Source organism: Chanodichthys erythropterus, chromosome 11 (genome assembly GCF_024489055.1).
Source record: "Chanodichthys erythropterus isolate Z2021 chromosome 11, ASM2448905v1, whole genome shotgun sequence".
In the NCBI taxonomy this organism is placed as follows: domain Eukaryota; kingdom Metazoa; phylum Chordata; class Actinopteri; order Cypriniformes; family Xenocyprididae; genus Chanodichthys; species Chanodichthys erythropterus.
The window spans coordinates 20,983,586-21,011,581 of NC_090231.1; the positions used below are offsets into that span (position 1 = coordinate 20,983,586).

Below are 27,996 nucleotides of genomic sequence, written 5' to 3' on the forward strand. Positions count from 1 at the left end.
TATAAAAATTCAAGAGTAAGAAAATAAACCAATCTGACACACAAAAGAAGGGTCAATGATTGATCTTATACAATTACCAAAATCCATTTGTTGTCTACCAAGGGCTGGATCATGGTCCTGTGACCTGTGAGAATGAAAGGCTTAAATTAAAACACTAGAATAGTAAACATGAACCCTAGCTTGCACTGTATGTCAAGAGGTCCTATAGGTTGGCACACACTGTATGCAACGAGGAGCCCAAAGCCCTAGTGGTCAGCTCACATTGGAGCAAAGGCCCAGCCTCTTCTAACTTAGATTTTGGAGGCCCTTAATAGTCTAAGGCCCCAGTGTACTGACCCAATGGCCTGGTCCATAATCCAGCCCTGTGTGCACCAAATGAATAATCGTGCACATTTAGACATCTTCATTTATTATGTGATTATAATCAAACCACCATATGTGACACTCTGTGATTGATGCCAAACAGGTCATGTTTCCTCAGATGTGAGTCCCAGTGAGAACCACAGGGAGGACCGGGACCATTCAAAACCCAGCAGTACGACAGCAGTGAGACACAGATATAAGACTCGCACTCAAACGATAAAAGAAAAGTTGGACCAGATCAAAGCTGAGATGCAAATGGTCTCTAAAGTCCACCTGCATCAGCGCCCTAAGAGGTGAACGCTGAAGAAAGTTGAATCTGTTCTCCAGACCTAGTTTAGAAGAGTCCCAGAGGCATATTTTATTTATTTTATTTTATTTAATTAGGACAAAACCTCACTGAGATCAAAAAATCTCTTTTACAGGAGTGTCCTGGCTAAGCTAAGCTGCTCAAATTTACATTTACAATAAATAACAACATATAGTAAAACAGACATAAAACATACAACAATTAAAAACATTTACACGTCATTAATTTATTCTCTAAAATACATATAACAGTTTTAAAATGACTTAAAGATACCAAGTTGTGTAGCCTCAGTTCTGTTTGAAAACGATTCCAGTCCGATGTTGTGGTATATTTAAAGGCGGTTTTACAGCTGTTTTTAAGTTCAGTCCTAACAGGAGGTACATAAAGATAATAACAGGTTTTTTAGAATGTATTAAATAGTCAATTTCTTTTGAATAAAACAACAGAGATATGAAGTGACCCAATATAGCTGTCATTAAATACTAGTGCATTGTCTTTGAATAGTTAACAAAGACCAAGCAACTCTTTTATATAATGTACAATGATGTGTTGAGGATATACAATCCATGATAACATGATACAGTGCATCCAAAGAGGAAAAGAGGTACTGTAAGTAGGAGCACATTGATACACTACACCGGTAGAAAGGTAGCAGTTTCTTCCTTACATTAAATGAAAAAGACTTATTTCTAAAATAAAACTCTGACTTTTCCTTTCATTTTTGTTTCAAATAATTAATGTGCAAACCAAAATGTAATGTATCCTCAATTATAATACCAAGGTATTTGTTCTCCGACACTGATGTGATCAAATTCCCCTAGGAAGTTCGAAGAGCAGTGGAGCTATCTAATTGAAGAATTTGAAAATAACATATTGTTTTTTTTCAACATTTAAAACGTGCTTCAAAGCACACAAAACCTTGCTTAAAATATATCAAAAGCAGATTGTAAATAACCCAATGATTGTTGCTTAGAAGGAGCCATACAATAAATAACAGTGTCATCTGCATAAAGATGAAACCTTGCATTAACAATATTAATATCAAGACAATTTATGTATAAAGTAGCGTTGTCAAAAGTACCGACTTCGGTACCAAGTACACACGGGAGCATTTGAGCATTTGCGTCTATTAGCAGAGAAATATATCTATTTGCAACATGTTTTTGAAGCGTTGATCATTGTAGCCAATCACAGAAATATCTGTTGAGCACGTGAACACAATGGCCAATCAGAGGTGTTTAAAAATATGCTCAACATTGCTCAAAATGCTAGGGGGAAATGCTGGTATTGTCACATTTTAAAATTTCAGTACCGACTTGGTACCGAAGTCAGTACTTTTGACAACACTAGTATAATGTAAATAATTATAGCCCCAGCACAGATCCTTGGGGGACTCCCTTAACAATCTCCATTAAATCTGATTGATTACCTGCACATTGGGTTCTTCCCTTTTAAAAAGTAAAATACATTATCTACATTATTATATTCTTAGAATGATTTCGACAACCTCTATAACTGTAAAAATTACATTAGAAATTCATTGTCAGGAAAATATATATATATATAGCTCACAGGTAGAGATCCAAGTCCATTCACTGCAAAACCTAGCAAGTTAACATTTAATTTGAGGAAACCAATAGCCTTAAACTTTTAAGTTTAAGAAACAATATTTATTTGGGGCCTTAATGCTGAAATTAAAAACAGTCCATTAAAGTTTTGCAACTGTATAAAGTGAATTGAATATTTAATGAGGCAAATACTGAGGTGGTTTATAATAGTCTGTTTCAAACAACTTACTCTGGCCTTACAATATTGTATTAGCACCTATAATGTTCTGACCTTTTTCTGGAACTGAGTTTCATAACCCAGGGTTTAAAAACAGTAACTCTCTTTTAAAATGTACAAATTGTTGCTTTACCCAGATACAAGAGGTCTTAGGTGGGGTCGAAAAAGACAATAACCCAAGGTTGAGTGCAGTATAAAAAACCCTACAGAGCATATACATTAAACACCTCCTAGAAGCTGTTCATGTACTAAATATGATACCACAAAGGCTGTTTTATTTAAGCACTTACATTTGGAGCATACAATGGCACACAGTGCACAAGGTCCCTGTTTGACTTTGTGTGTTTCAAATGACAGCTTTATGATGTGCAAAACAGATAAGAACACACACACAGACCAAAATATGTTCTGCCTGAGGGTGCTGCCAAACATAGTCTGTGGTATTTCTTTAGATCCTTATCTCACAGTGCTGTGTACACTCCTAGCACCTTCATCTGACACCATCTCTAAATATCTTTTGCAGGAAAGCGTATCATCCTTTTGTGTGGAACACTCTGGGCCCATACAGAGACACTACTGAGATTGACCATCTCCTCAAAAAGGCAAGTCTGCTACTCTTCTGGAAATACATAGTGAGACTGATCAGATGATGCCAGTTTGTTGTGTATAAAGTAATAAACTGAATAAAGAAAGTATGGTCACCACAGGCTCCACTACCTACAATGCCAAAACTTATTTTTGTACATCTTGCATCTTTTTACAGCATAAATTTTCAATCAGTCAAATTAATTATAGAGCTAGAAAAATGGCAAAAGATTACATCCTAATTGTCAAATAGTCATTTTGTACAGTTTTATTTGTCAAAAAGTCATGATGTTTAACAAAACAGTTGTTTTTTGCAGCCTATTTTGCTTATTTGAATATTTAAACATATTTTTTTTAATTCTAAAATGACAGGTTTCAAATTTTAAGATGACAAATAAATTTAGAAATAAATACAAAATTCAGAAATTGTACAAATCATACCTAAAATTCAAATTCATAGCATTCAAATTATTTTATCATTATTCTAGCTCCATAATGAAACATAAAAACATAGATTTGCTTGAAACAAATCTAATTCTCTGGATCATGTGAATGTAGTAATGAGCATAACTTTGAAGCCAATCAGGAAAACTCCTAATAATATAAATCTTACTTGAATGAACCAAGATTTTGATTACTCCTGATTATGGTGTATTTTTCAGACAGCTGATCCAGACAGAAGAAATCACTGTTCTTCAGTGAAGGCAGAAAGCACTCAGCTGTCTAAATGACACTTTCCTTAAATTTTTCTACAGCACTTCACCTCAGGGTTTTTTTTTTTCTTTCTTTTTTTCTGAGTCTGAGTGTGTTGTTTATTGAATGTCTCAGTAGCCTTGGCCCCTATCAGATGTATAACATGGAGATTTCATCAAACGACTGATCCCCACAGCTTTCTATGCCGTGGCAAGTGAAAAGAGAATAACTGCTGCATTATTTATCATCTCTTTCATGTAAGCCTCCATCATTTAAACATTTGAGCACAATTGTACCCCCCCCCCCCCCTCCTTTTTTTTTAATTTTTTTATGAATATCCAAAGAGTACATTGATATAATAGGATATACAGCTCTGTACAGACCATATTGAATTTTCTCTAGAAGTTAGACATCACAATGGGCAGGAGACATCTGGGCATCTGGTTCTGGTTAAAAGAAATGAAAGATGTAGCTTCTGACATGAAAGGTCTGAAGATTATCAAAGAGATGTAAGAAATAAATTAGCAGGCAGCTCATCTTATAGAAGGATTATGGGGAAAGAAAAGTGTAAATGTTTAATGGCTGCCTCTTTTCTTCTTGGAAGTCACTTGTTTGTCTGGCTGTAGTCCTTGATAAGCACAAAGGAGAAGTGGGTTGCAGTAATTATCTTCTTTTTTTTTTCGCTTCCTATTCCTATAGTAGATATTATTTTATCTACTTGTGTTATCCCAGTGAAGTACAGTTTGAGAAGTAAGGGACTTCAAGCTTGGTGTCACAGCTTATTTTAGTAAGCTTCCAGATATTTTAGAGGACCAACAAAAAAAGGTTCATGTACTTTCTTTCCTGATTCCACTTGCTTGAGAATAAAACTGGACTTTCTATGGTGGAAATGGAAAAAGCAGAGGTTTGAAATTAATTGCCACATAAGCGCCAACAAGAGTCACTAAGTGTGTCCTTCAAGTATTTTTCCCTTCTTTTTTGAGTTACCCACCTCACATGTCATGTACTAAATCTTCACTTTCATGGGGACCTGTGCAAAGCTGATCTCATAAATGACGACATCAGTGGGCTTTTCAGAAGCCGTCAGGGATTCATGTAACTTGAAGGGATTATAAAAAGGTACAGACTTGTATTTCCCAAAGAGGAGCGGAATCCATCCGCAGCTTATCGTTGCTCCAGCAGCCTTCGGTTACAGTTAAACCCGTATAAGTCAAGCCTCTCTTATACTCACTGCTGGTTTTAATTTGCTTTAAATTTCAATTAGCACATGTCTTTAACCCTCTACTGCGCACATTATGATAAATGTATATACAGTATAAAAAAAAGAAAAAAAAAAAAATTTTCTTAGAATGGCTTAACTCAAAGTGCTGTAAAAAAAAAAAAAAAAGAATTTGGAAAAAAATATTATTTTAAGGTACTTTATGATATGTTGCCATATGGCAACAGCGTACAATAGTGGAAATAACTTAGAATAAGTGTACGTGTATATAGTTGATATTTTTCCTCAGAAATGTTTGTATTGAATCAATTAGTGCTATTATAAGCTTTAGCACTAATTATAAACAATACCTTATACTTATTTTCCAACATCTTGTGCTTTTCCATTCTCTTTTGCTGAATAATGCTTTATATTCTTTAAATTTCATTACATTCATGTAATATTTCATGAATATTATTTAAATTGCAAATGTAGAAAGTTAAAAACAAATCGAATACTGTTCATCATGTATCATAAAACACTGACATAAACCCAAAAACATTGCAGTTCATGAAAATTCAACATTACGCAATCTTATGGGAGGAAGGTTATGAACATGAACCCCCCATAATCCTTGAAACTTCAACTTTTTTCTGTACGAAACTTCAAAAAGCATTTTTTTTTCAGAGGTGAGACACAGGTACACATCATATTTGGTGCTCTTCACCCTAACAATACACTTACAACCACTTGCACCTGCCTTTTTGAGACACCATGGTAGGCCAATGGTTGGTCTGGGCCAGTAGTACTGGCTGTGATGACAGATCTCTGATATGATTTAATCCATAATACAAATGCCATGGCAGTCCTTAACATACGACTAATCAACATTATATCACTAGCATTAATGTTGTTATTGTTACAGCTTAACAGACTGCAGCTAACTTTTGCTAGCTATCTAACCTATTATAATAATGTCATTCCATTATTGCGCAGTGTTGCCATATGGCAACACAGACATTTTCTCGATTTACCAAAAACTAATTTCATAAAAACTTTTTTGAGTGGTGAATATGTCATCATACCTTACCTGAGATGATGTTAACATTTTTTTTGTGAATGTGACATGGGCGGGTCCTTGTTTGTTACTGACGTTTTAGTTTGCTTTCAGCAACTACTGACAAGAGACAGTAGTCTGTCAGATATCGTGTCACAGAAAAAAAATGTCACATGTGATGTGACTTAACCAAAGCACATCATTGGCTAAACTAAGGTCTTCTCTTACCAACAAAAAAAAAAAAAAAATAGAATATTCTCTTAAAGAGACGGTGGCAAGGAAATTAACACAAAGAGTATGTTGCCATATGGCAACACTATGCAGTAGAGGCAGTTAAACCCATATAAGTCAAGCCTCTCTTATACTCACTGCTGGTTTTAATTTGCTTTAAATTTCAATTAGTACATGTCTTTAAGACTTAAACACATTCAAATTTGGTGGTTCAGTTGGAAATTTGTTCATATGAAATCTATAGAACCCTATTATGGTCTTGTGTATTTATCTTCCTGGTGTAGTAGAGTAGATGTTGTGATGAAATGCAGGACTAAAAATGTACACATTGTGAACAATTTCACAGACTATACCTGCTCAGTACTATTTTCAACAGTGCTGAGAACCTTTGTCAACAAAAGATCAAATAAATGTGGCTACTTAAAGGTCATTTCTGATTGATTTGCTTTCCTTTCAGTACATGCATTCTCATAAAGCTGTTCCAGGTTGTTGCCAGTGATATCGAGTAACGTTGGCTTGGCAAATGTCACAGGAACCACAGGAGTAGCCATGGGTAAAAATTAAAGGCTAAAAAAGAAGGAAAGTCATTTGGTTAATTTCATTTTGAGCAAGGTATGTCAAGTAACACAGAAAAGCACATTAGTTTTTGCCTGCTAAACTAATTCATCCACCCACCAATTTTTACATTTGCCAGGTATGAAAGAGAGAAATTAACACGTTTTTTTTTTTTTTTTTTTTTTAGAGAGAACCACTAAATGATAAAATACATTCTGCATGTTATTGCCTCAGAGCCAGAATAGGACAATGGGGACACAATCCAAGTGGGCAGCTGCCTTCTCTTTATTCACACAAATTATTTTTAGTGTGATTACTTTCCGAATATTACAGATATTCCATATGGTAGAGTTCGAGTTGCAGGTCAAAATAAAGCATGGGACCTCATTTAGAAAGACATGCTTAGAGCAATTCAAAATGTGAAGGTGCAACAGTTTCCTAAAACTTTCTTATTCACAAAAACTGTTCCCACATGCATCTCTCCATATAAAATCACAGGTAAATTCAAGCACAATGTGTACAAGTGCATCAACTCCATCTACAGAATGCCAGCAAATATTCCCTATGGTTCAATTTGCAAGAAAAAGCATTCTCTGAAAACATATGTCCAATGTTTTTCAGGTAATTGTTAATAATAAAAAAAATAGATGATCTAACTTGCTGGATGATCCTACCACTTTCTATTATAGGTCAAATTGCAACAGTTAAGTATACCAAAAGTCCTTTATCTATTCATCAAGACCCCTGTACAACCAACTGAGAAATGGTTCATTAAATCAAACAATAAGCACATTTCACTGGAAAAAAATAAGTTTACAAATACTACAAAAACAAAATAAAATAAAACTCAAGGCAGTCTAGCAGCACCAAACACTATTACTTAGCATCTCATCTATAATATCTTGCAAACAGATCAAATGTGACAGTCTCCAAAACCTGTGGCTAGAGTTACAACAGAATGTATAGAAATAACCATATCTGATCCATTATTTTTTTGAAGAATATGATGATTAAAACAACTCACACTGCCTGGTGGCAAACCAATACATCGACGTGTCATGAACTTACACCACACATCAACTCACCAATTGTAACGTGTATATTCTGTTTTGGTTCTCTTCTGTTTCTGTTCTATGCTTGTGTGTTGACCTAGTTTCTTTATGTGTGCCAGTTAGCCTAATTAAGTTATTAATTTTGTTGATTGGTTTGGTCTGTTTATTCAGTTCATTGTCAATTCTCGCTGTAATGTACCCGGTTGTTTTGTTCTTGTTTCAAAGTAAGTGTTGTTTGAGTTCTATGGTTAATAAAAACTATACTGCTGCACACAGATCCACTTCATTATTGGGTGCAACCGTGGTGTGACCTATACTGAATAATCCTGATTTTACTATCAACCAATCACCACTTAATACAAAATGGAAAGAGAAAGGTATCACACATTTACAGTACATCGCTTGTTTCCTGGTAACACCTTACAGAATTAAGACAGAAATTTGACATAGGAAAAGAAAACATAGCCTGGTTTCACAGACAGGGCTTAGATTAAGCCAGGATTAGGCCTTAGTTCAATTAGGACATTTAAGAAGCTTTTATAAACGTGCCTTAGAAAAAACTGGAACTAAAAAAATGGAACTGACAATTTTTAAGATATGTCAGTAGAAGTTGCTTTCAATGAAGACAACTCAAACATGCATTTTAGTCTGAGACTAGGCTTTAAGCACTGGTCATATAATTAGAATATTGTGAAAGAGTTCATTTTTTTATTGTAAATTATTTTTAAAAATAAAACTTTCATATATTGTAGATTCCCTACATGTAAAGTAAAACATTTCAAAAGTTTTTTTTTTAATTTTGATGATTAGAGTGTACAGCTCATGAAAGTCAAAAATCCAGTATCTCAAAATATTAGAATATTTCCTAAGATCAATCAAAAAATGGATTTTCAAAACAGAAAAGTTCAAGTTCTTTAAAATATGTTCATTTGTACACTCAATACTTGGTCGGCAGCACATATTACAGCAAATGACTAGCTCCTAGCACAAATTACAGCATCAGTGAAGTGTGGCATGGAAGTGATCCGCCTGTGGCACTGCTGAGGCACTATTGAGCCTTCAGATCATCTGTATATTGTTGGATCGACTGTTTCTCATCTTTCTCTTGAAAATATCCCATAGATTCAGGGGTCAGCCATGTTGGCTGGCCAATAAAGCACAGTAATATCATGGTCAGCAAACCACTTGGAAGTGTTTTTTGCACTATGGGCAGGTGCTAAAGTCCTGCTGGAAAAGGAAATCAGCATCTCCATAAAGCTTGTCAGCAGATGGAAGCAAGTGCTCCAAAATCTCCTGGAAGATGGCTGGATTGACTTTGCACTTGATAAAACACAATGGACCAACACCAGCAGACGTCACGGCCCCCCAATCATTACTAACTTCAGAAACTTCACACTAGACTTCAAGCAGCTTTGATTCTGTGCCTCTCCAGTCTTCCTTCAGACTCTGGGACCATGATTTCAACATGAAATGCAAAATTTACTTTTATCTGAAAAGAGGACTTTCTCAAGCTTGTGTTCATCACTGTTGCTTGTGCACCTTTGCCTACCCAATTTCTTCCTTCTAGTCAACTTTGCATTTAATATGCTTTGATACATCACTCTGTAAACAGCCACCACATTCAGTAACGACCATCTGTGACGTACTCTCTTTGTGGAGGCTGTCAATGATCGTCTCCTGGACCATTGCCATGTCATCAGTCTTCCCCATTAGTGTGGTTTCAAAGAACAAGAGATACCCGGAATTTATACTGTAGGGATGGTCATTTAATGAAACTCAAATGTAAATATTCTAATATTTTGAGATACTGGATTTTGGACTTTCATGAGCTGTGCGCTCTAAAAAAAAAAAAAAAAAAAAAAAAAAAAAAAAAAAAAATTGAAATGTTGTACTTTACATGTAGGGAATCTAGTATAAATTAAATAATTTACAATTAAAAAAAAATGAACTTTTTCACGATATTCTAATTATATGACCAGCACCTGTATAGCTAAAGCATATCAACATAATTAGTAATTCAGTAAAGATACTTACTAAACTATACACTTTAATATTGTCTATAGATTCTAGATACTAATACACAAGTTAAACAATGTGAAAAGATCTCAATATTAACACAGATGAGGGCTTCTGGAAAACAGTCCACAGAAATACTTTTATCTTAAGTACAAACCCAAATATCCAGTTAATTCAGGATAAAATTGAACATAGAACACATACATAGCACAAGATGTTTAAAATGGGATTAGTAACATCTGATAGATGTACTAACTGCAATCTCAATACACCAGACTCTTACTTTCATGCACTCTGGTTATGCCCACCTGTTCATTGGTTCTGGACAGATGCCACTTATATCTGACTTTTTGGATATCAAAATTCCAGTCCTTCCATTATTATGCCTGTACATTTATCACTATCTCAAATAAACCCTCCTCTTGAACACCAAACACTTATACTCATGTATTTAGCTATTGCCAAGAAAACAATATTACTCAATTGAAAAAATAAATATCAATTACACATGGCTAGATCTCTCAAGAGACCATATAATTAAAGCAAAACATATTTCAACAATTAAAAATCAGTTATACAAATTTAATGCTCACTTTAATGCTCCTCTCATCTTTCGTGATGGTAGTGGAGCACTGTCTGGGCTGGGTTGGCTATGGTGTCTCTGGCTAGGGAGCTGACCAGTGCAAACTGCGGTTCCAGCCACAGATTACAATTTAAAAGGGACTCGACTGATACAGGCCTAATGTACGAACACCTGGAATACCTACTAACAATCATTATAGGTTATCTGACAGGTCACACCCGGTAATTGGTCTAAAACCGTATAGTGCCAGATATTATTATTATTATTACTACTATCTTAAATGGTCTTTAACACTCAGTGCATTTATATTTATACCATTTTTTCCCATAGCATTACCAGAAATATGTAAATAATAATTATGATTATATTACAATATGATTAACGTGTTCTTTAAATTTATCACTGTACCTATATACACATTACTATATCTATGTTCACTAAATGTTGTTGTCCTGTTTTTCTTTGTATGTGTGTGTATATATATGTATATGTCATTGGTTCCTTCTTTTTTATAAGCTGTCGTGTTTTATTTTGTGCTTTGCTAAAAAAAAAAAAAAAAAAAAAAAAAATCCAATCTTATGTGCATTTCTTAAGTGAGGCCATTGGTTGAAGTTTGTTAGGTAGAGCATTGCTTTTGCTAACACTAAAGACTAAATAAAGACACATTCAGATGACTGTTGTTCACATTCTTTATTACCAAAAATACACTGGCAAAAAAAACATAACATTACAGTTTCAAAAGAACAAATAAATAATTGTGAACGGAACACTACTATCAAAACAGGGCCCTTTGGGACTTGAAAAGGGTGCTTGAAAAGGAAAATAGCACTGAGAGGCCTTTAGATTGTAAAATTCAGAAGTTTTTTTTGTTTTTGTTTTTTTCCCTCTCCTCTCTCCTTTGGCATAGAAGCATGTTACACAATGTCCTTGTTTGGAGTTTCGAATGCCAACCGTTCCCTTTGATGCACTTTGGTGAGTCAAAGGTCATTTTTTTGATTCAATTACTTTCCTTTTGATTCTTTTTCTGTCTTTAGTGTTTATACAAGTTTTAAAAAATAGATTTCCTCTTAAAAAGTCAGTTTTCTACAGTATATATACAGCAAGTCACATACAAAACCGTTTTACAGTACCATGTGACCGAATACATTACACAATTTTGAGGGCACATTATACAGAATCCAAGATGCCAAAGCACTCGATATACTTGGCTTAAAATGTATTATATCTTTCTGAACTCATCTGAAGCTCCGTTAAAGATGAGGTTGTTGAAATGGAAGGCACACTTGTGGCTGAGAGGCTGTCCTCATGATGATTACCAAATCTTCCGACTCATTGTGAAAGACAACACAATTATCTCTCTAGGCCCTGCTAATGCAGAGAAGCTGAATACTTGAAACGTATTGTGCATCTTTAGAAAAAATACATTCCAGATGTATTGCAATTGTTCTAGAAAGAAATGTGAGAAACAACGGCTAGGACTCTAAATAAAGCATATTGCTGGAATACAATGTGTACAGGGTGTCTGCCAATTCCTGCTCACAGACAGAGAAAAGAAAAGGGATAATACCAAATGGCAGGTTCATGATCAATTTGGACTACGTCAGCAGAGTGATACAGAAAATGAAATGCAGCTGGAAAACAACATGGACTTTCTAGGAAGTAGGGCTGTGTGATTAATTGTATTTCAATTTCGGTTTCCAGCGTTTATGAAAACAACATAATCAAGGTAAAATAAGTATTGTGCTGCTGCCGCATTCCGTCCAGCACTTTCGTTCCTCTCTAAGCCAAACTTAACATCCAAATCAGCCAAATAAGCGAGTGATGTAAAATGCAGTCTACTGTTGCTAAACTGCAGGACATGCTCGATATTAAACAGTGTTATTAAAAGTGCATTAGGCCGTGAAAGAGACGCTGTTCCCTAGGTGGCCTCCTGTGTGCACGCTCAGAGATGCGGCGGAACTCGCATAAGCGAAGTATACTGTTGGCTTCAGATACGCGCCTAAACGGTCACATATCTTACTACACACAAATATGTCGAAATGCCGTTTTGATAAGCATCTTCATAAACACAGTCGGTTATGTCTTAAGTGAATGCATTTAAAAACATTTGAGAAAGGGTGTTTTAAACGTGTGTGTAACAGTACTGGATCCATGCAGCTCTTAAAGTGACAGCAGCCAACATTAATAACTTTTGCAGTCATTAATGTTAAACAAGAAAAGACAAAATTGCTCACTCCTTGAATGAATAACTTCTGTTTTAAATAAGAATTAGTCTATATTTAATGTATACAGGAGTCTTATTTTACATTTGAGTATTTAATTTCTGTTGTAGGCTACTTATCTGAATACCACTGTTAAGGACCCCGATATACTTCATACGAAATCGAAGAACAAACTGATGTGACGTCATTTCGAGCAAAATCAGGCTGAAGCGAAGTTTGTTTGGAGTTCATTTTGGAAGTTCGAAACAGCTTACGAAAGCGAACTTTCTTGAAAAGTTGCTTGATTTTAAGCAATCTATTTTATTAAGTGTTATAATATAAATGCGACGTGACTTTACTGGAGTGCCGAATTATAGAGCTTGTGCAAACAAACATATCCACCTTGCCATGATCAGATGCTTTTCTTATGCTTTATTAAAAAAAAAAAATCCTTGCCATTTTCTCAATTTTGTTGCGTTTATTTTGTTACTGAGAGGAAAGCGTGCAACATTTTTACATATTCATCTAACCGTCGCTATCAGCAGTGTGGACGGCCTGAGATGTTTGATTACAGTATATCGCTTTACTCACGTATTTTGAACTTCGTTTTACCCGTAAACGAAGAATGAAAAAGAACTCAAAGTCGGTTTTGTTTGTAATTGGTTTCTTTGTTCTTATTTTTATTGCTGACTGTTTACTTGTCTTCTGTAACCCTTTTGAGGACTTTAATTACAATAATTAACCTAGTATTAGTTTTTGCTGAAGTATCGATAATTGCGAAATTTCACTGACATTTAAAAAGATTTATATCATGATATAAGACTTTGATCATATTACCCACCAATAATAGTGTTAAATAATTGTGATTTTAAATACTGACCATAATAATCATGATTATGATTTTTGCCATTATTGAGCAGCCCTACTATGAAGCTCAGTCTCTCTTTGATATCATAACTTGGAAAGCAAGTGTTCATTACGCACATAAACAACAAACACCCAACAGCTGTTTATGTGGCAAAACACTGAATTAAAGTGAGAAAGCAGTTTCAATACTGGTAAATGTTTCCTATCCATTCTCATTATGATGCATATGGGAACATGATTTATATGCAGACCATGTTACTATTTCTGTGACACTTGCGGTTTGAATTGTAAATTAGTACATTAAGTTCAGAACATAATAATCGTGTATGTAAATTCTTATTATTCAATTCCTAAGAGTTAATTTCTCTGGGCAGTGTGAAGCCTGCATGAATTATGGATGCCCTTTAAATCATGCTAATTTTGCATTTTAAACTGTTGACATACAAACATTAAGTGTATGCAAATAATTCCTTGGAAAACATGCTGCATATAAAATCAGACTGAGGGACCTTAAGATCAAAAGCCAAGGTCAACAGAGCAGGGGACAAAAAGTAGCACATTTGAGGTAGTGATGAAGCAAAATCTCAACTACTAGGGTTGCATAGTATACCGGTGCTATGGTAGTATCACGATGCCCAAGCCTCAAAATACAGGCGGCGTTCCAGTATATCATAAACAGTACTGTGATGCACTTGAGCCGAACTCAGTTGTGGAGCGGCACCCATGGCTCATTTTCAGCATTGCATTGGCATGTATTGTAGTCCAGTGCTTAAAGTAACATTCACACAGGACACTAGATGAAGAGCAACAGAATGAATCAACATGTGAATTAAAAGATGAATTACTCTTAATTTGACAGTGCATTATAAAGCAAAAACACAGATATTTAGCATCAATATGCCAAAAAACAAAACAAAAAAAACATGAGTTTGGTGGACTTTAGGCTACATTCAGACCATAGGCAAAACTGGCCCAAATTCGTTTTGCTCATATGTGACTTGGATCGGTTTCTTTCATAACAGTGTGAACAGCACAAATCACATGGAATCTGATCTTTTCAATTCTGATTTGGTCCACTTACATATATGGTCCTAAATCAGATACAGGTTTGATATTTTGCAACGCGACTTGAGTCTGAACAGCCACATAGGACATAATGTGCCTTTTATGTCACTCTAGATCAACATTCATCACAATTCTGTGCTTATGGGACTCCAAAGGTTTTACATAATGGTAGTCCTTGGTGAATATGGAAGAGGGAAGTGAAGTTAGTCAGTAGAGAGACGTTGAGCTGTTATACTCATAAGAATTATGGTGACTGTATAAGAACTGTATAAGAAAAATGTTGCTGTCTTTCTCCTCATCTGTGTCCTCCTTATCGCTTGCACACAAATTCGCTGGCTTCCGCGGAACATCACCTTAAAAATGAACGCAGAAATGCTGACTTAATTCCGTGCTATGCGCCGTCTTTGTTATTGTACTTTTTTGCATGTATGTCAGTTCAGGACCGTAACCAGTTCACACTTGAATGTGATGTTGGTCACAGTATGAACGTAGAGTTTTTAGGCTCATTTGTAATTCTCATATTCATAACTGATGATATAATTTTAAAGTAAACTTCAAAAATTTAAGCTTTGGCTTTATGAGTTTCTGTGAAAACTGCACCGTAATGCTGCATGAAAATGAAAAAATTAAAAGTTCAAAACTATATAATACTATAATTATATTACAGTATTAAAAAGAATAATAAACAATATAAACATTTTTTGTGTAAAATGTAAATAATGAATACAACAGAACAGCCCCTGCAATAATGACGGATCCACACTATAATAGAGATACTTGGTATCGTGATACTATCGCTGCTATTGTGACAACCCAATAACCTACTACTACTTTTTTTCTGGATAAATCTCATTTTAAACCCATGACCAAGTTATAAATTGTAGCTTTTTTCTTTTTCTATTTTTTTTTTTACCATCACAGCAGCAGAGAAAAATAAAAAATAAATAAATAAAAGAGGAAGAAAAAACATCCTACAAATACAATAACCTACTCATAAAAAATGGAAGGATATTTAAAAGTGAGACACGTCTTCAAGTTTTGGCATTTTAAATGTGTAATAGCTTAATATGGATTTTAATATGTGTAGTAATAATAATAATAATAATAATATTAATAATATTATATACTTATATCTATTTGTAGTTTTTCCTGCTGCATTTAAATGGGGCCAATTTTACACTTATGCTGTTTAAGTGAGATCATTTAAATTCATTATATAATGTTTATATACAAATTTAAGATACATTCCCAATGATGACTTCTTTCGCTCATTTCTGACCAAGACCAATAGCACCAAAAAAAAGAGACGATAACTAGAAACAAAATTTCTAATTTGTATGAACATAACGGAGGGGAACATGCATATAAAATAAATTAGTTTGATAAATATCAATGCAAACACTGACACACAGACAGCAAGAAAGAAATCTGTCTCTCTACACCTCAAATATGGCACAGCAAGTGCCTCCTTAAAGGTAAACGCACATAAGAAATATAGATATAAATAATATTACAGTGAACAAGAAAAGCTGCCCCTTTTTTATAATATGTGGACTCTATGATGTATGTTCTGAACAGATGAGGTATACAATGCTTTTGAAATTCATCATTTGCATAATTCACAACAAAAGTTACTCTTTCTTCTGCTGAACTAAATTGCATTTCATTTGTTACCTATTTGACTGCACTTCGCTGAAATCACACGTTCATGGTCAATAACAGTAACGGAATCTAACTGTGACATCAATACAAAGGTAGATTGATAGAAAACAAAAGGTTTTGAAATTGTTCATGTTGATTATCCAAGCAGAAATGATGCAAGAACAGCATGTATGAATACGTGTGTGTCACTGGCTGCTGCTGGTCTCTGTGGGCTGAATTCCCTGCTGCTCCTTGCTCAGTATGATGCTGATCAGATCTCCCTCATGCTGCTTCATGTGCTCCATCAGCTGCTCTTTACTGGTGGACTCAAAGCCACAGATACAGCAGCAAAAGAGCAGCACACAGTATTCCATACCTGCTCGCGTCTGCCCCGAACCGCTCCGCCACGCTACAGCCCCGCCGGCCTGTTCCCTAGTGGATGATGGCCTAATTGGGTTGCCTTCTTGTCCACCTGAAGCAGAAGCCACCTCAGATGACTGTTTGTCTTTTCTGGTCAAGACAATATATGGACGCTCCATCCCAGTCTCATGTGTCGACTTCAGAGGCGTCGTAGGAGATCTTAAACCCAGGAGAAATCATAGAAAATAAAGCTGCAAGGCTATTACATTTCTATAAGACCATGACATTTGATTAGTTCCACCACCCTGCGTATGAGAGATTTAAGACAGAGAGGTTTTACAACACAGAGCTCTCAGGTTTAGAAGCAAAGACAGCTGAAGAGTCGACAAGTTCAATTCAGTTCTGTGAATTCAAACTGTCCATTTCAATGAAATGACTGAAACTCAGATTAAAAAAATATCAAAACAGGTTTCAGGTTCAGGATCTTACCGACCCCAGACTTAACTGGTAGTGTATAAATTGTATAAATTAGAATTGTTAAATATAATGTTCCTCGTGTTTATTTAGTAAAAAACTCTGTGGAAAAAAACATGCCTTAAACCCTTTAAATTTCAGAGCTTGGAAAATACTGAGAAAGTATTAGGGGACAGGTCTTAGGGGGGCATGTCTAAAAAAAAATAAAAATAAACAAAACACACAAAATTATAATTATAAAATTTTACCTATATAACCTCCCCCTAGTGTAAAAAAAAATTGTATCACATAAAATGAATTTATATATAATGAAAGGCCTTCTCACCGGCTACTCTGAGAAATGGCTTCATTGATGGCCTTGTTGACTTGCTCATAGTTGTAATTCTGATCTCCAGCGTGTTTCCACATGTGGGATTTGAGAGATGGAGGGTGGCTGCACACATAACCACACAGCGAGCACCTGTAACACAGAATAATCACCCATTATTCACCCATCTAGGGATGTCACTAACGATTATTTTTGGTAATTGAGTAATCAGTTGATTATTTTGACAAGTAACTTTTTTTGTGTTAATTAAAATATATATAAATATAATAACAAGGAGGCAATTCAATTTAGTTCAAATAAAGTATCAAAAGCAAGTAATCATATGGTTTTATAGAATACTGTTAAACTTAAAATATATAATATATAAACAATCATCTTATGTACATTTGTTCACATATTGTAACAAATGGCCACAGAGGCCACCAATGGCCTGATGTTTTTACACTTCACAGCAAACAACATTTAATTCAAATGTTTACTTAATTTTTAATATTTGTCAAATTCTTTGCAATAGAAATGCTATAGCCACTGTAATTTTTTGAAAAAGAATATGTGGTCATTTATTTTGAAGTCACAATGAACATTTTGTATTTTTAGAAACGGACTAATGTATTCTCCTGTGTTGGCATAGGTTTATAAATGATTTACTTTACAAATCTAATGAAATGGTGCACATTGTGTTCACAGATGAACATCATAAGCAACCCAAACTCACAGAATATGAAGATGGAGTTTGTCCTCAACGCATGTAAATGATAGCAGTTCATGTGGAGGAGCAGCAGCAGTGTTGGCTAGGCTACTTTTTATACTGTTGCCATGTTTTTTTTTCCATATCCAGTAGTTGAAGCAACCCCAAATAATGTGATATTTATTTTTCCAGCCAAAAATGCATTTTACCCTCCAGAACACGATTTTTACAGTGGGAGCCCCCTGAAACACAATTGGGCTAGTTTTGGCTAGTTTTGAGTAACAATTGGGTGGGTTTTGGAAAACCTGGCAACCCTGAGCAGCAGTTAGTGTGAACGCAGCCGGCTCTGAGACGCACGTAACCTACATGCATGTAAATAATAAAACCACATATTATATTATATTATAATTATATATATATATATATATATATATATATATATATATATATATATATATATATATATATATATATATACACACACACACACACACACAATTCAAAAGTAATGTTTTCGAAAGAAGTCTCTTTTACTCATCAAGCCTGCATTTATTTGATCAAAAATACAGAAAAAAAAAAAGTAATATTTTAAAATATTATTACAATTTAAAATGATGATTTTCTGTTATAATATACTTTAAAATATAATTTATGTCTGTGATGCAAAGCTGAATTTTCAGCATCATTAAATCCAGTCTTCAGTGCCACATGATCCTCCAGAAATCATTCTAATATACTGATTTATTACAAATGTTGTGCTGCTTAATGTTTTTTTATAACGTGATACTTTTTTTTTCAGGATTCTTTGATGAATAAAAAGTGTAAAAGAGCAGCATTTATTTAAATTAAATCTTTGGTAACAATATACACCACTGTTCAAAAGTTTGGGGTCAGTATTTTTTTTTTCTTTCTTTCTTTTTTTTGGAAGAAATTAATACTATTTTTCAGCAAGGATCTGTTAAATTGATAAAAAGTGATAGTAAAAATTTATACTGCTAGAAAATATTTGTATTTTGAATAAATTCTGTTCTTTTTGACTATTTATTCATCAATGAATCCTGAAAAAGGTATGACAGTTTCCAAAAAGTATTAAGCAACACAAAGGTTTCCAACTTTGATAATAACTGAGTATCAAATCAGCATATTAGAATGATTTCTGAACGATTATGTGACACAAAAGACTGGAGTAATAGCTGATGAAAATTCAGCTTTGCATTACACAAAAAAAAAAAAAAAAAAAATTATATATATATATATATATATATATATATATATATATATATATATATATATATATATATATATATATATATATTTTAAAGTATATTCAAATACAAAACCATTTGTATTTTTGATCAAATAAATTAAGGCTTGATGAGCATAAGAGATATTAAAAATAGTTATGTTTCCAAACTTTTGAATGGTAGTGTGTGTGTGTGTGTGTATATATATATATATATCATCAATATATATATATTATATATATATTATATATATATTATATATATATATATATATATATTATATATATATATATATATATATATATATATATATATATAAAACCCAGAGGGCATGTATTTATTTAATTGAATCACAGCTTTTGTGAATTCACAATAGCGCTATGCTATCGTGCAGCCTTAGAAAACGGTCTAATAATGCGGTTCAAGGATTTTCGTCCGTGGAATGCGCCATTTCCGGTATTTTGCCGGTTACTTGACACGGGTAAACTGCAATCGAGGATTTTTTAAAATCCAGTACTTTAATTTAATCAAGGAATTGTGACAGCCCTACACCCATCTCTACCTACAGTCAAATTCAGCACACCAGCTCTTCCACAGAGTTTGTCTCTCACCTGTACTGCTCCAGCAGCTGCATGGCTTGGTGTTCCTGTGGATGTCTCTTCATGTGGCTCTTCAGGCTATTCATATTAGTTGTGGCAAAATCACAGCTGCAGCACCTAGAGGGGGTCATGCAGCACAGGATAAACTATTAGAGCACAAGGTCGCAGTTTGAAAGGAGACCTTCTAGACTGGAGCACCTGTCAAGTGGGGTCAGCCGTTGTTCGCACAGTAATGTTTTGTGTTCGCGGCAATACGTTAAAACGTTTGAAGGACAGTGTTTGAAGACCACTGAAAGGGGCGTTTGAAGAGAGGCTTCTTGTGGCTAATGCAAAACATTGTACAGGCCTTGAATGGTTCTTGCGGCTGTGTTAAAAGAACCCTTTTTCTCAGAAGCTCTGTTTGAAATGATCATGGGTGAGCTGAACTGAAACAAGACATGTCAGCACACAAAGAGACCATAATGGGAGCTTGAGGTGTTTATGTGAGCTTGCATGTGACAGGTTTGTATATGTGCACTTGCATTGAAGAGAATAAGATCTTGTACATGTTCAGCATAAGCATAAGGCCTTTACACAACGAGAGCAGGCAGCCAAGACTTATCCTGAGCACCACTGCACCCTTGTGGTGATAACTGGTAATGCTTTTATTTCCAGCCAAATTTATTCAAGCTACAACACTGATGAACCTGATGTTTTCTGATTTGTTTTCCTTGTGTAATATATAATTTACAACAAAATACATTTCTAAACATTTATCCTTATATGTAATGAGAATGAAAAAAAAAAAAAAAAACAAACCTGTATGGTTTATCAGAGTTGTGGATTCGCCGATGGTTGCGCACCCCAACATACGTGGAGCTGGTGTAGTCGCACACATCACATTTGAAAACACTCTGCTCACCGACCGAATCTGAGCAAGAAAGAGAAATACACACAAATTAAAACAAAGCAAAACAAAAAAAAGCTTAAGTTTTTAAATAACCGGCAGAACCATGCTGATGGAAAAGGGTTAAAAGATAATCACACATTATTTATAATATTACAGTCATGAAATGACCATACACCCTATTTTCTAAATGCATGTTTATATGATACATATACTACATTGTGTTTCATTTGTAAATTTTTAAAAAATTAAAATGTCAACTAAATCTAGTAGTAAAAAAAGGGCGTATGCAGGAATTCTCCAAATATTTAAACCATTTGAGACCCACCCCTCCTCAATTGACTGCAAGTTTGTATTCATTGTTGAGCGCAACATCCACATCTCAAAATCAAGTCAATAACCAATAGATAGAACTAAGGCCCCCACCCTACTTTATGTATTTATTTTCAGTTATCCGTTACACTTCGATTGTATGTCATAATACAGGGTGAAAAAAGTTCTGTACTTCTGTTCAAAAGGATTATAAGGAGAAAGTGCTAATTTGTATTTTATTTTTTGCGCTTTTAGTCAGTTGTGAACCGTTTTTTGTTTTGTTGTGTGGTGCTAAAGATTCATTTCATTCTCACGCTCATCTGTCATCCTGGTTGACTCTTCAACGATTGCTGTGCTTTCAGCGGCGTGGGTCAGTGTGTTGCTGATGTCATCTATACCATGCCCATCTCTCTCGTGGTTCCTCAGCTGACTCTGAATGTGGTATTAATAAAGCCATCATCAGTGCTTCATAAGGAGGAAGTTTATTAATAAAGCAGCAGTGGAAGGGAGAGCAGTGCTCTCACTCCAATATTAGAAACTCGTTACGCCAATCTACATGGACAAAAATTAATACTTGCTCCCCACGCAGAACAGTTGAGACCTGCTTAAATATGTATTGCCTACCAGGAAATGCAAAGATAATTCAATACATCTGAAAACAAAAGATTATGCAGTCTATTTTAAGATATCAATTCAAAATATAAACAAATAAACATAATAAATGGGTAAATTTTATTTCTCAAATAATTCTACTTCTAAAGCATAGTGCTTCAAGCATTCAGTCCTCTGTCATTAATATGTAATGTAGTAAATGTAATGTAATGTAGTTAAAGAATGTGTAATGTCTCATGCTGTTCCAAACCTGTATGTCTTTTTTTCTTCTGTGCAACACAAAAGACAATATTTTGAAATGTGTCTTTTTTTAAATGTGTTCGGGGGTCTATTCCAATTTCATTGTATGCGTAAAAATTGTCGAAACAATCTTCAAAATATCATCTTTTGTGTTGCACAGAACAAAGACAGACATACAGACAAAGAGCATAAGAGTAAATGATTACAGAACCATTTTGGGGCAAAATGAGTGAATCAAATGTTCTAATAATGTTAAATAAGCTTAATACTGTTCTTCACTTCAACAGGCACATTAGAAAAAAAAATCATTTTTTATGCTTATTTCCACCAGACAGGTTTGTTTATCTCCTTACCTTGTAGTAGAACCTCTCTGTGCACTGTTTGCAGCTGTACATGCGGGGCTTGAAGTGGTGGATCATGTGACGCTCCAGGTCCTTGCTGTCACAGGCTACAAGTTCACAGATGGGGCATTGGTAGGGCTCTCTCTGTCTATGCACACGAAGGTGTTGCTTGATGTAGCCCTTGTTTCCGCTGCTGTACAGGCACAGCCGACAGCGGTAGGGCCTCTCGCTCCCACCTATATATTCCACCAGACCGTCTGTGGAGGAAACTTCAGCAGGCACAGCAACACCCCCTGGAACTCCACCAGCATGTTGGCTTTGGGCGTTGTCCTGCAACTCCTTCAGAATGTCCTCATCTGAAGTGTTTTGGTCAGAACGCTCTTGCAGTCGCTCAATGACAGTCAAAAGAGACATGCTGATGCCAGCTTTGGAGGGTCCCTCAACCAGCACATCTCGAGAATCTTTTGAACTCTGGAGGCCGAGGTTAAGTAGATCAGCTGGCTCTCCAATGGCACCGGTGAACTCTCCTGAGGACACCTTAGGGTTGGCAGCGTCAGCAATCTCTATAATTTTCTGGCCTGTGTCAGGGATTTGTGTACTCAGGTCATGGATACCTTTGGCAGTGGTTTTGCTAAGCTCCGGGGCTCTCATGGGCATGGCCACCAGTACCTCGGCTGCCAAAGAATGCAGCCGAAGGGACTCTGAGTAAGTTCTTCTCCGAACTGGTGGCACGTTTTCATCTGAGGGAGATCCCGAAGACACCGCCTCCTCCTCCTCTTGCTGATCGTCTCCATTCCAACCGATCACAACCTCCTCCTTTTGTTTGTAGTATACAGGGTGGTGCTGGCTCTCTAACTCTGGCTCCTCAGAGGCAAGAAGGGTTTTGTCTCCTCCTACTTCTGGGCTGAGGAGCAGAGGTTTGCTTGACACCGGTTCCTCGGCACAGGGAAGGCGTTCCACAATGACATTGACATGGCCGGCACTGTTGCCGCTGCAGTTGATAATCTTCTGCGCAGAGGACAGGAGGCTGTCGGAGCTTGCCTGTTGACTCTCAGTCTCCAACTCCAGCTCCATTTGTGCCTCTGGTGTCACCTGGACCTCCACTAAGGGCTCCTCTGGGTCTTTAATAGAAAAAATGTGGCTAATTACAGGCATTTTGCTCTCCACTGTTTTCAAAGCTGCCGTCTCCCCATGACCCTTCACTTCTGGTGAGTTACACAGCTCTAGCTGGAGGCTGGAGGTGCCATGCATCGTCTGAGGTTTTCCTCCAACTGCTGCGAGAACTACAATGGTATCCTCTTTACCTGCTGAAGCTGAAGGTGGACTGGAGCTTTGTAAAGTATCAGGGCAGTCTGTCTCATCTTCAAATATTGGGTATGAGCAGTCAACCAGGCCAGCGTGTTTCCATGCATGGGTCTTCAAATTGCGCTGCTGTCTGCATTCATAGTTGCAGATAAGACAACGGTACCTACTCTGCTCAAAGCTGTACCACTTCTTCGGCGTAGACGTGTTCTCTGATTCCAAGTTGCCTGCCTTTAAAACTGCCATCTCTTGGTGAATGCTCCTTGCCAGTGCTGTGCCTTGCTCATCTAGGATGCGTCTAGCATGGTCACCCTCCTCCAGGTGGAGTCTAACGTGTGCCACCAGCTCCTCTTGATGGTTCGAAGTGAACTGGCATTCTGAGCACATTAGGATGAGGTCACTGTGCTGCTCATCATGCTGCAGCAGATGCTCTTTCAACAGCTCCAATGTAGGTGAGATAAATCTACACATACTGCACTGGTAACACGTAACTGTCCGAGTGCCTTGACTTGAAGGCTCCCGTTCGAACAAATGTGTGCTGCTGGGTACTGGGTGCTTTTCCTTTTGTTCTCTGAGTCTCTTACAAGGTGTGGCCCCTTCAGTGCAGTCCCTGCTGTCTGGAACTGGTACAGATGCACAGGTTGTCAAGGGTCTCTTTTTCCCAGAGATGGTGCACCTTCTGGGCCTCTTCTCCACAATCTTGCTGAGCTTCTCAATGACCTGAATAAGAGAGTCTGCAGCCTGCTTTTGCTGCTGCCGTTGCTGGTCCTCGCCACCATGAAGACGTCTGTCGGGAATGAAGACTGTATCCTGCTGGCCTCTAGAGTGAGGCACTAGGACAGCAACACCACTGCTGTCCTCCATTCCTGAAACAGGTAAAAAAATATAAAATAAATAGATCAAATGCGAAAACATGAATAAAAAAGCACAAACTGAGCACACAGCAACTTCCAGCTCACTAACAGTTCAGAAATGCTGAGTAAATGCAAAGTAGGGCTGGGCTATTTTTCAGATTTTTTAGATTAATACGAATTTATGTTTTGCCTCGATTTTATTATTTTATAAATCAAGAAATTTTTGAATAAAAATGTTAGCAAGCGTTACAATTAGACATGTTGACAATACAGCAATGATAACCGTATTAGGAGAAGAAAATGATCCGATCACATGAAGGCGCCGGCGCGCCCGATTAACCACTCTCATGTGACGCTCCGTGAACGAAAAACACATCACTGTTCTTAAGCGGCTGTTCATTCAGAAATCCGTTATTGCATTATAAAAATGAGACGCAGGCAGTGGAATGAGGAAAAAAGGCAAAGTTAAACACGAGTTGAGCTTTTTTTTTTAACTTGACTGCCGTGTTTTTACAATGCCATTTCATGGGCGAGACGCTGAGGAGAGAAAAAAAAACAAAAAAACAAAAACCTTAATTAATACTTTTACTTGAGTAATATTTTATTAGGGTGTCTGTACATTTACTTAAATACTTGATTTTTGTACTTTGTCCAACACTGGTTTTAAGATGATTAGCTTTCTGTGTACAGTGGCAGAGGCCCTCCTTACATATTTACAAGAATAGCCATTACTTCACATAACTATAAATATCACCCACTAGTTACTACATAGTAAATCAGATGTTTCTTTTTTTTCATGACAGATTAAGTGAATCTGAAGCAGAAACCACTTTTCTCTGTGAGAGTTTGTTCAAATAATGCTTGTTTATTGTTCTAATATGGTACCACATATAGTCTGAAATATGATGTAGACTACATGGTATTTCATCATACAAGAGTCTGCCTGTCAATCTCAGCAATCGGCCGTCAATATTTCTGAATAATGAAAGTTGCCCAGGGAAACAGTATTAGCCCACCAGTACTAATTGCTAATTCGTGAAAGCTGTTTCCTATATAGTTGTGAATGTGTTCAGTTTCACTGCAGTCTACAAGCTTATACATTTTTGTAAATCCCAATTTCATGTCCATGTTTTTTTTAGTCAGACAGTTATCATCACTAAATGAACATTTGGTATGACCAAAAATCTGTATCACATTATTTTTTAAAAATTCTGGCAGTTTCACTGTGCATCACTGTATTTTTTCTTCTCCTGACTAGACCTTTATATAAGTTTATAGTACCTTATTTTACTGTCATGAATACATAGAATATAAAACACTGTAATGTCAAATACAAATTTACTTTAAAAAATGGAGGTAATAAAATCAATTTATAAAACTAACAATTTAGTTAAACTTTTAAAGTGTTATCAAATAAAACTTTATTAATTCCTTTTATTTTTGTTAAGTTTATGAAATTAAACAAAGTCTGAAAACTTGTGTGTTATTCCCTAAAAATAATGTTTTAATAAATTGTATTATTATTTTAGAAGGGACATGTTACTGTGCAATTATAATATATTTCTTTCATAATTCTAGTTAGATCAAACTTATTTTTGCAAGTTGTAATGAAGACCTTTGAGTTTCCGAGTTTTAATAAACTTTATTATTATTATTAGTTCTACTACTTTAAGTACAATACTGTACATTGGTAAAATATATCTGTTATAATTTCATCATGTTAAACCAAACTTTTATTTTGTCAGGTTGTCGTAAAGACCTTTGAGTTCCTGTGTGTAGTGGTGATAGTTTTTTTGAATGAAATAGTAAACTGTTTATAATGTGAACTCTCAGATCAGATCTAGATAGACGAAGTTCATATAGATGGCAGCCGAAAGTGTGGCACTCATTCACACAGAGACACAAAGAACATGCAGACTTCAGATTCAATAGCAGCCTTTTTGAGCTTTAAAGTCCGCGTGAACCGGAAGTTGCGAACAACTTTTCTCCAGTGTTGTGAGTGACGTATTTCCAAGTGAAATGGAATATTGAATAAAGGGCAGGGTTTTACTTTAGCGCTCCTCCTCTCCATCTCTCGCTCATAGCAGACTAACGGTTGGAGGGGAGTGGTTTAAGCGATTTCAACCAAAGCCGTCAAACTGATGTCATTAGAGAAGGGGCACCGTTGCAGAGGGGAGGAGCATTTCATTCAGCTTTCAGATTTTGATTAAATATTACGAAGCCAAACAGTTTTTTTGTGTGGATTGACTTGCACTGATGAATTGTTCACCACAAAACTAGCAATTTGAGCTAACAAAATAAATAAGGTCAATTTTGATTTCATGTGTACTTTAATAATCAGACACTAATCCATATTGTGATTTGGTTCATTGTACAGCACTACTTTTGATTTATTCATACAAAAGTTCTGTAACATCCCGCTTCATACAGCAAGATCTGTGATTCCGTCTGCGTTTTCCACAAATCATGGGGCTCCATGTGGTATTTGCCACACTAAAGAAAGTAAGTTGAGTGTTGGTTATTTATGTTTGTGTTATAAAGTTTTAACCATGAGTAAAAAGGCTATACAGTTAATATAGTTCCCCTTTCAATACACTCTACATAGCACTCTTCATGGCCATTGACTATATGAAGCAATTGTTTACAGCTCTGCAGTAGTATGACAGCATTTGAAAATTCATATTGTTTGCAATAATGAGAGACTGTACAACATCCGTTAGGGATATTTCACCTGAATGACTTTTAACACACCTAATCTGAGAGAGGATTTTTCACTTTCAACTTGTAAGACATTTCCTCATAGCACTTCTGCATTTGTGAACTACAGTTAAAGGGAAGTTATAGAGAATTACACTGAATCAAAACAAAGACACGTGGAGTATGGACACATGTAAGAACATGCAATTTTTCTACAGTAATTAAAAACGAAGAAGCTTTCTGTGCTTTTTCCTCTTCCAGATGGATCTTTTTTTCTTCTGTGCAATAAGAGTCAATGAGGTCCAAAGCAACATGACTTTCACGGACACATTTTTCCATGATCTTTGTGTGTATGTGTCACTTAAGAAATTGTAAAATTATTTTGGGTTTGTTACAAACAGCAAGTAACAAACAAAGGCCAAAATCGACAAAAAAGGGGGTAAAAAAGAAGCATGCTGTGTGTCTCTGTGCTACAGTATAAACATGAAGAGTCAGACCTACTGACAGACACTCAGCACGAGCAAATCAATCTCCGTCAATCGGTTTGAGATAGTTGAGCTTAAGTTTAGAAGAGTGTGTGTGTTTGAGAACATGGTGTCCGTGATAACCGTGGAGACGCAACGTGAGAAAGGGGCAGGACGTTTCTGACAACAGCAGCACACACATGCACACGTTACCCTTCAACATGAGCCGTAAAAAGCAACTGTGCCGTTTAATAAACAGCTCAGAGTCATGCGACTGTCACAACCATCCGAACGCTACTTACTGATGCGGCAATTGTGTCTGATCTTTGGCCTCGGTGCCCGTGATGCGCTGCTTTTATTCCTGGGGTGTAAAAGTGCTTCACTCTGGACCATAGA

At 35.9% G+C, this 27,996-nt stretch overlaps 1 protein-coding gene across 3 annotated transcripts; it reads right to left on the reverse strand.

Annotated features, from left to right (window-relative positions):
• Nucleotides 1-53: 53 nt before the first annotated feature.
• On the reverse strand, nt 54-27,996 carry znf507 (zinc finger protein 507). Of its 3 annotated transcripts, none has more exons than XM_067402046.1 (8): nt 27,903-27,996; nt 22,296-24,451; nt 21,405-21,522; nt 20,691-20,802; nt 19,905-20,009; nt 17,359-17,493; nt 16,576-16,778; nt 54-124 (listed from the first exon to the last, which is right to left on the reverse strand). In XM_067402046.1, the coding sequence occupies exons 1-8, from the start codon at nt 27,991-27,993 to the stop codon at nt 66-68; spliced, it is 2,979 nt and encodes a 992-aa protein (XP_067258147.1). In that variant the 5' UTR covers nt 27,994-27,996; the 3' UTR covers nt 54-65. The 3 variants fall into 3 exon arrangements, with proteins under 3 accessions (XP_067258147.1, XP_067258146.1, XP_067258145.1); XM_067402045.1 differs by lacking the exon at nt 54-124 and adding an exon at nt 11,111-14,911; XM_067402044.1 differs by lacking the exon at nt 54-124 and having other exon boundaries at nt 14,798-16,778.

Coding starts and splice junctions, on each gene's coding strand:
- znf507 (XM_067402044.1), bottom strand. CDS start 27,993: ATGGTCCAGAGTGAAGCACTTTTACACCCCAGGAATAAAAGCAGCGCA. Junction 21,523..22,295: donor CAGAGAGGTTCTACTACAAG/GTAAGGAGATAA, acceptor TACCACATTCAG/AGTCAGCTGAGGAACCACGA. Junction 20,803..21,404: donor AACCAGGATGACAGATGAGC/GTGAGAATGAAA, acceptor TTTCTTGCTCAG/ATTCGGTCGGTGAGCAGAGT.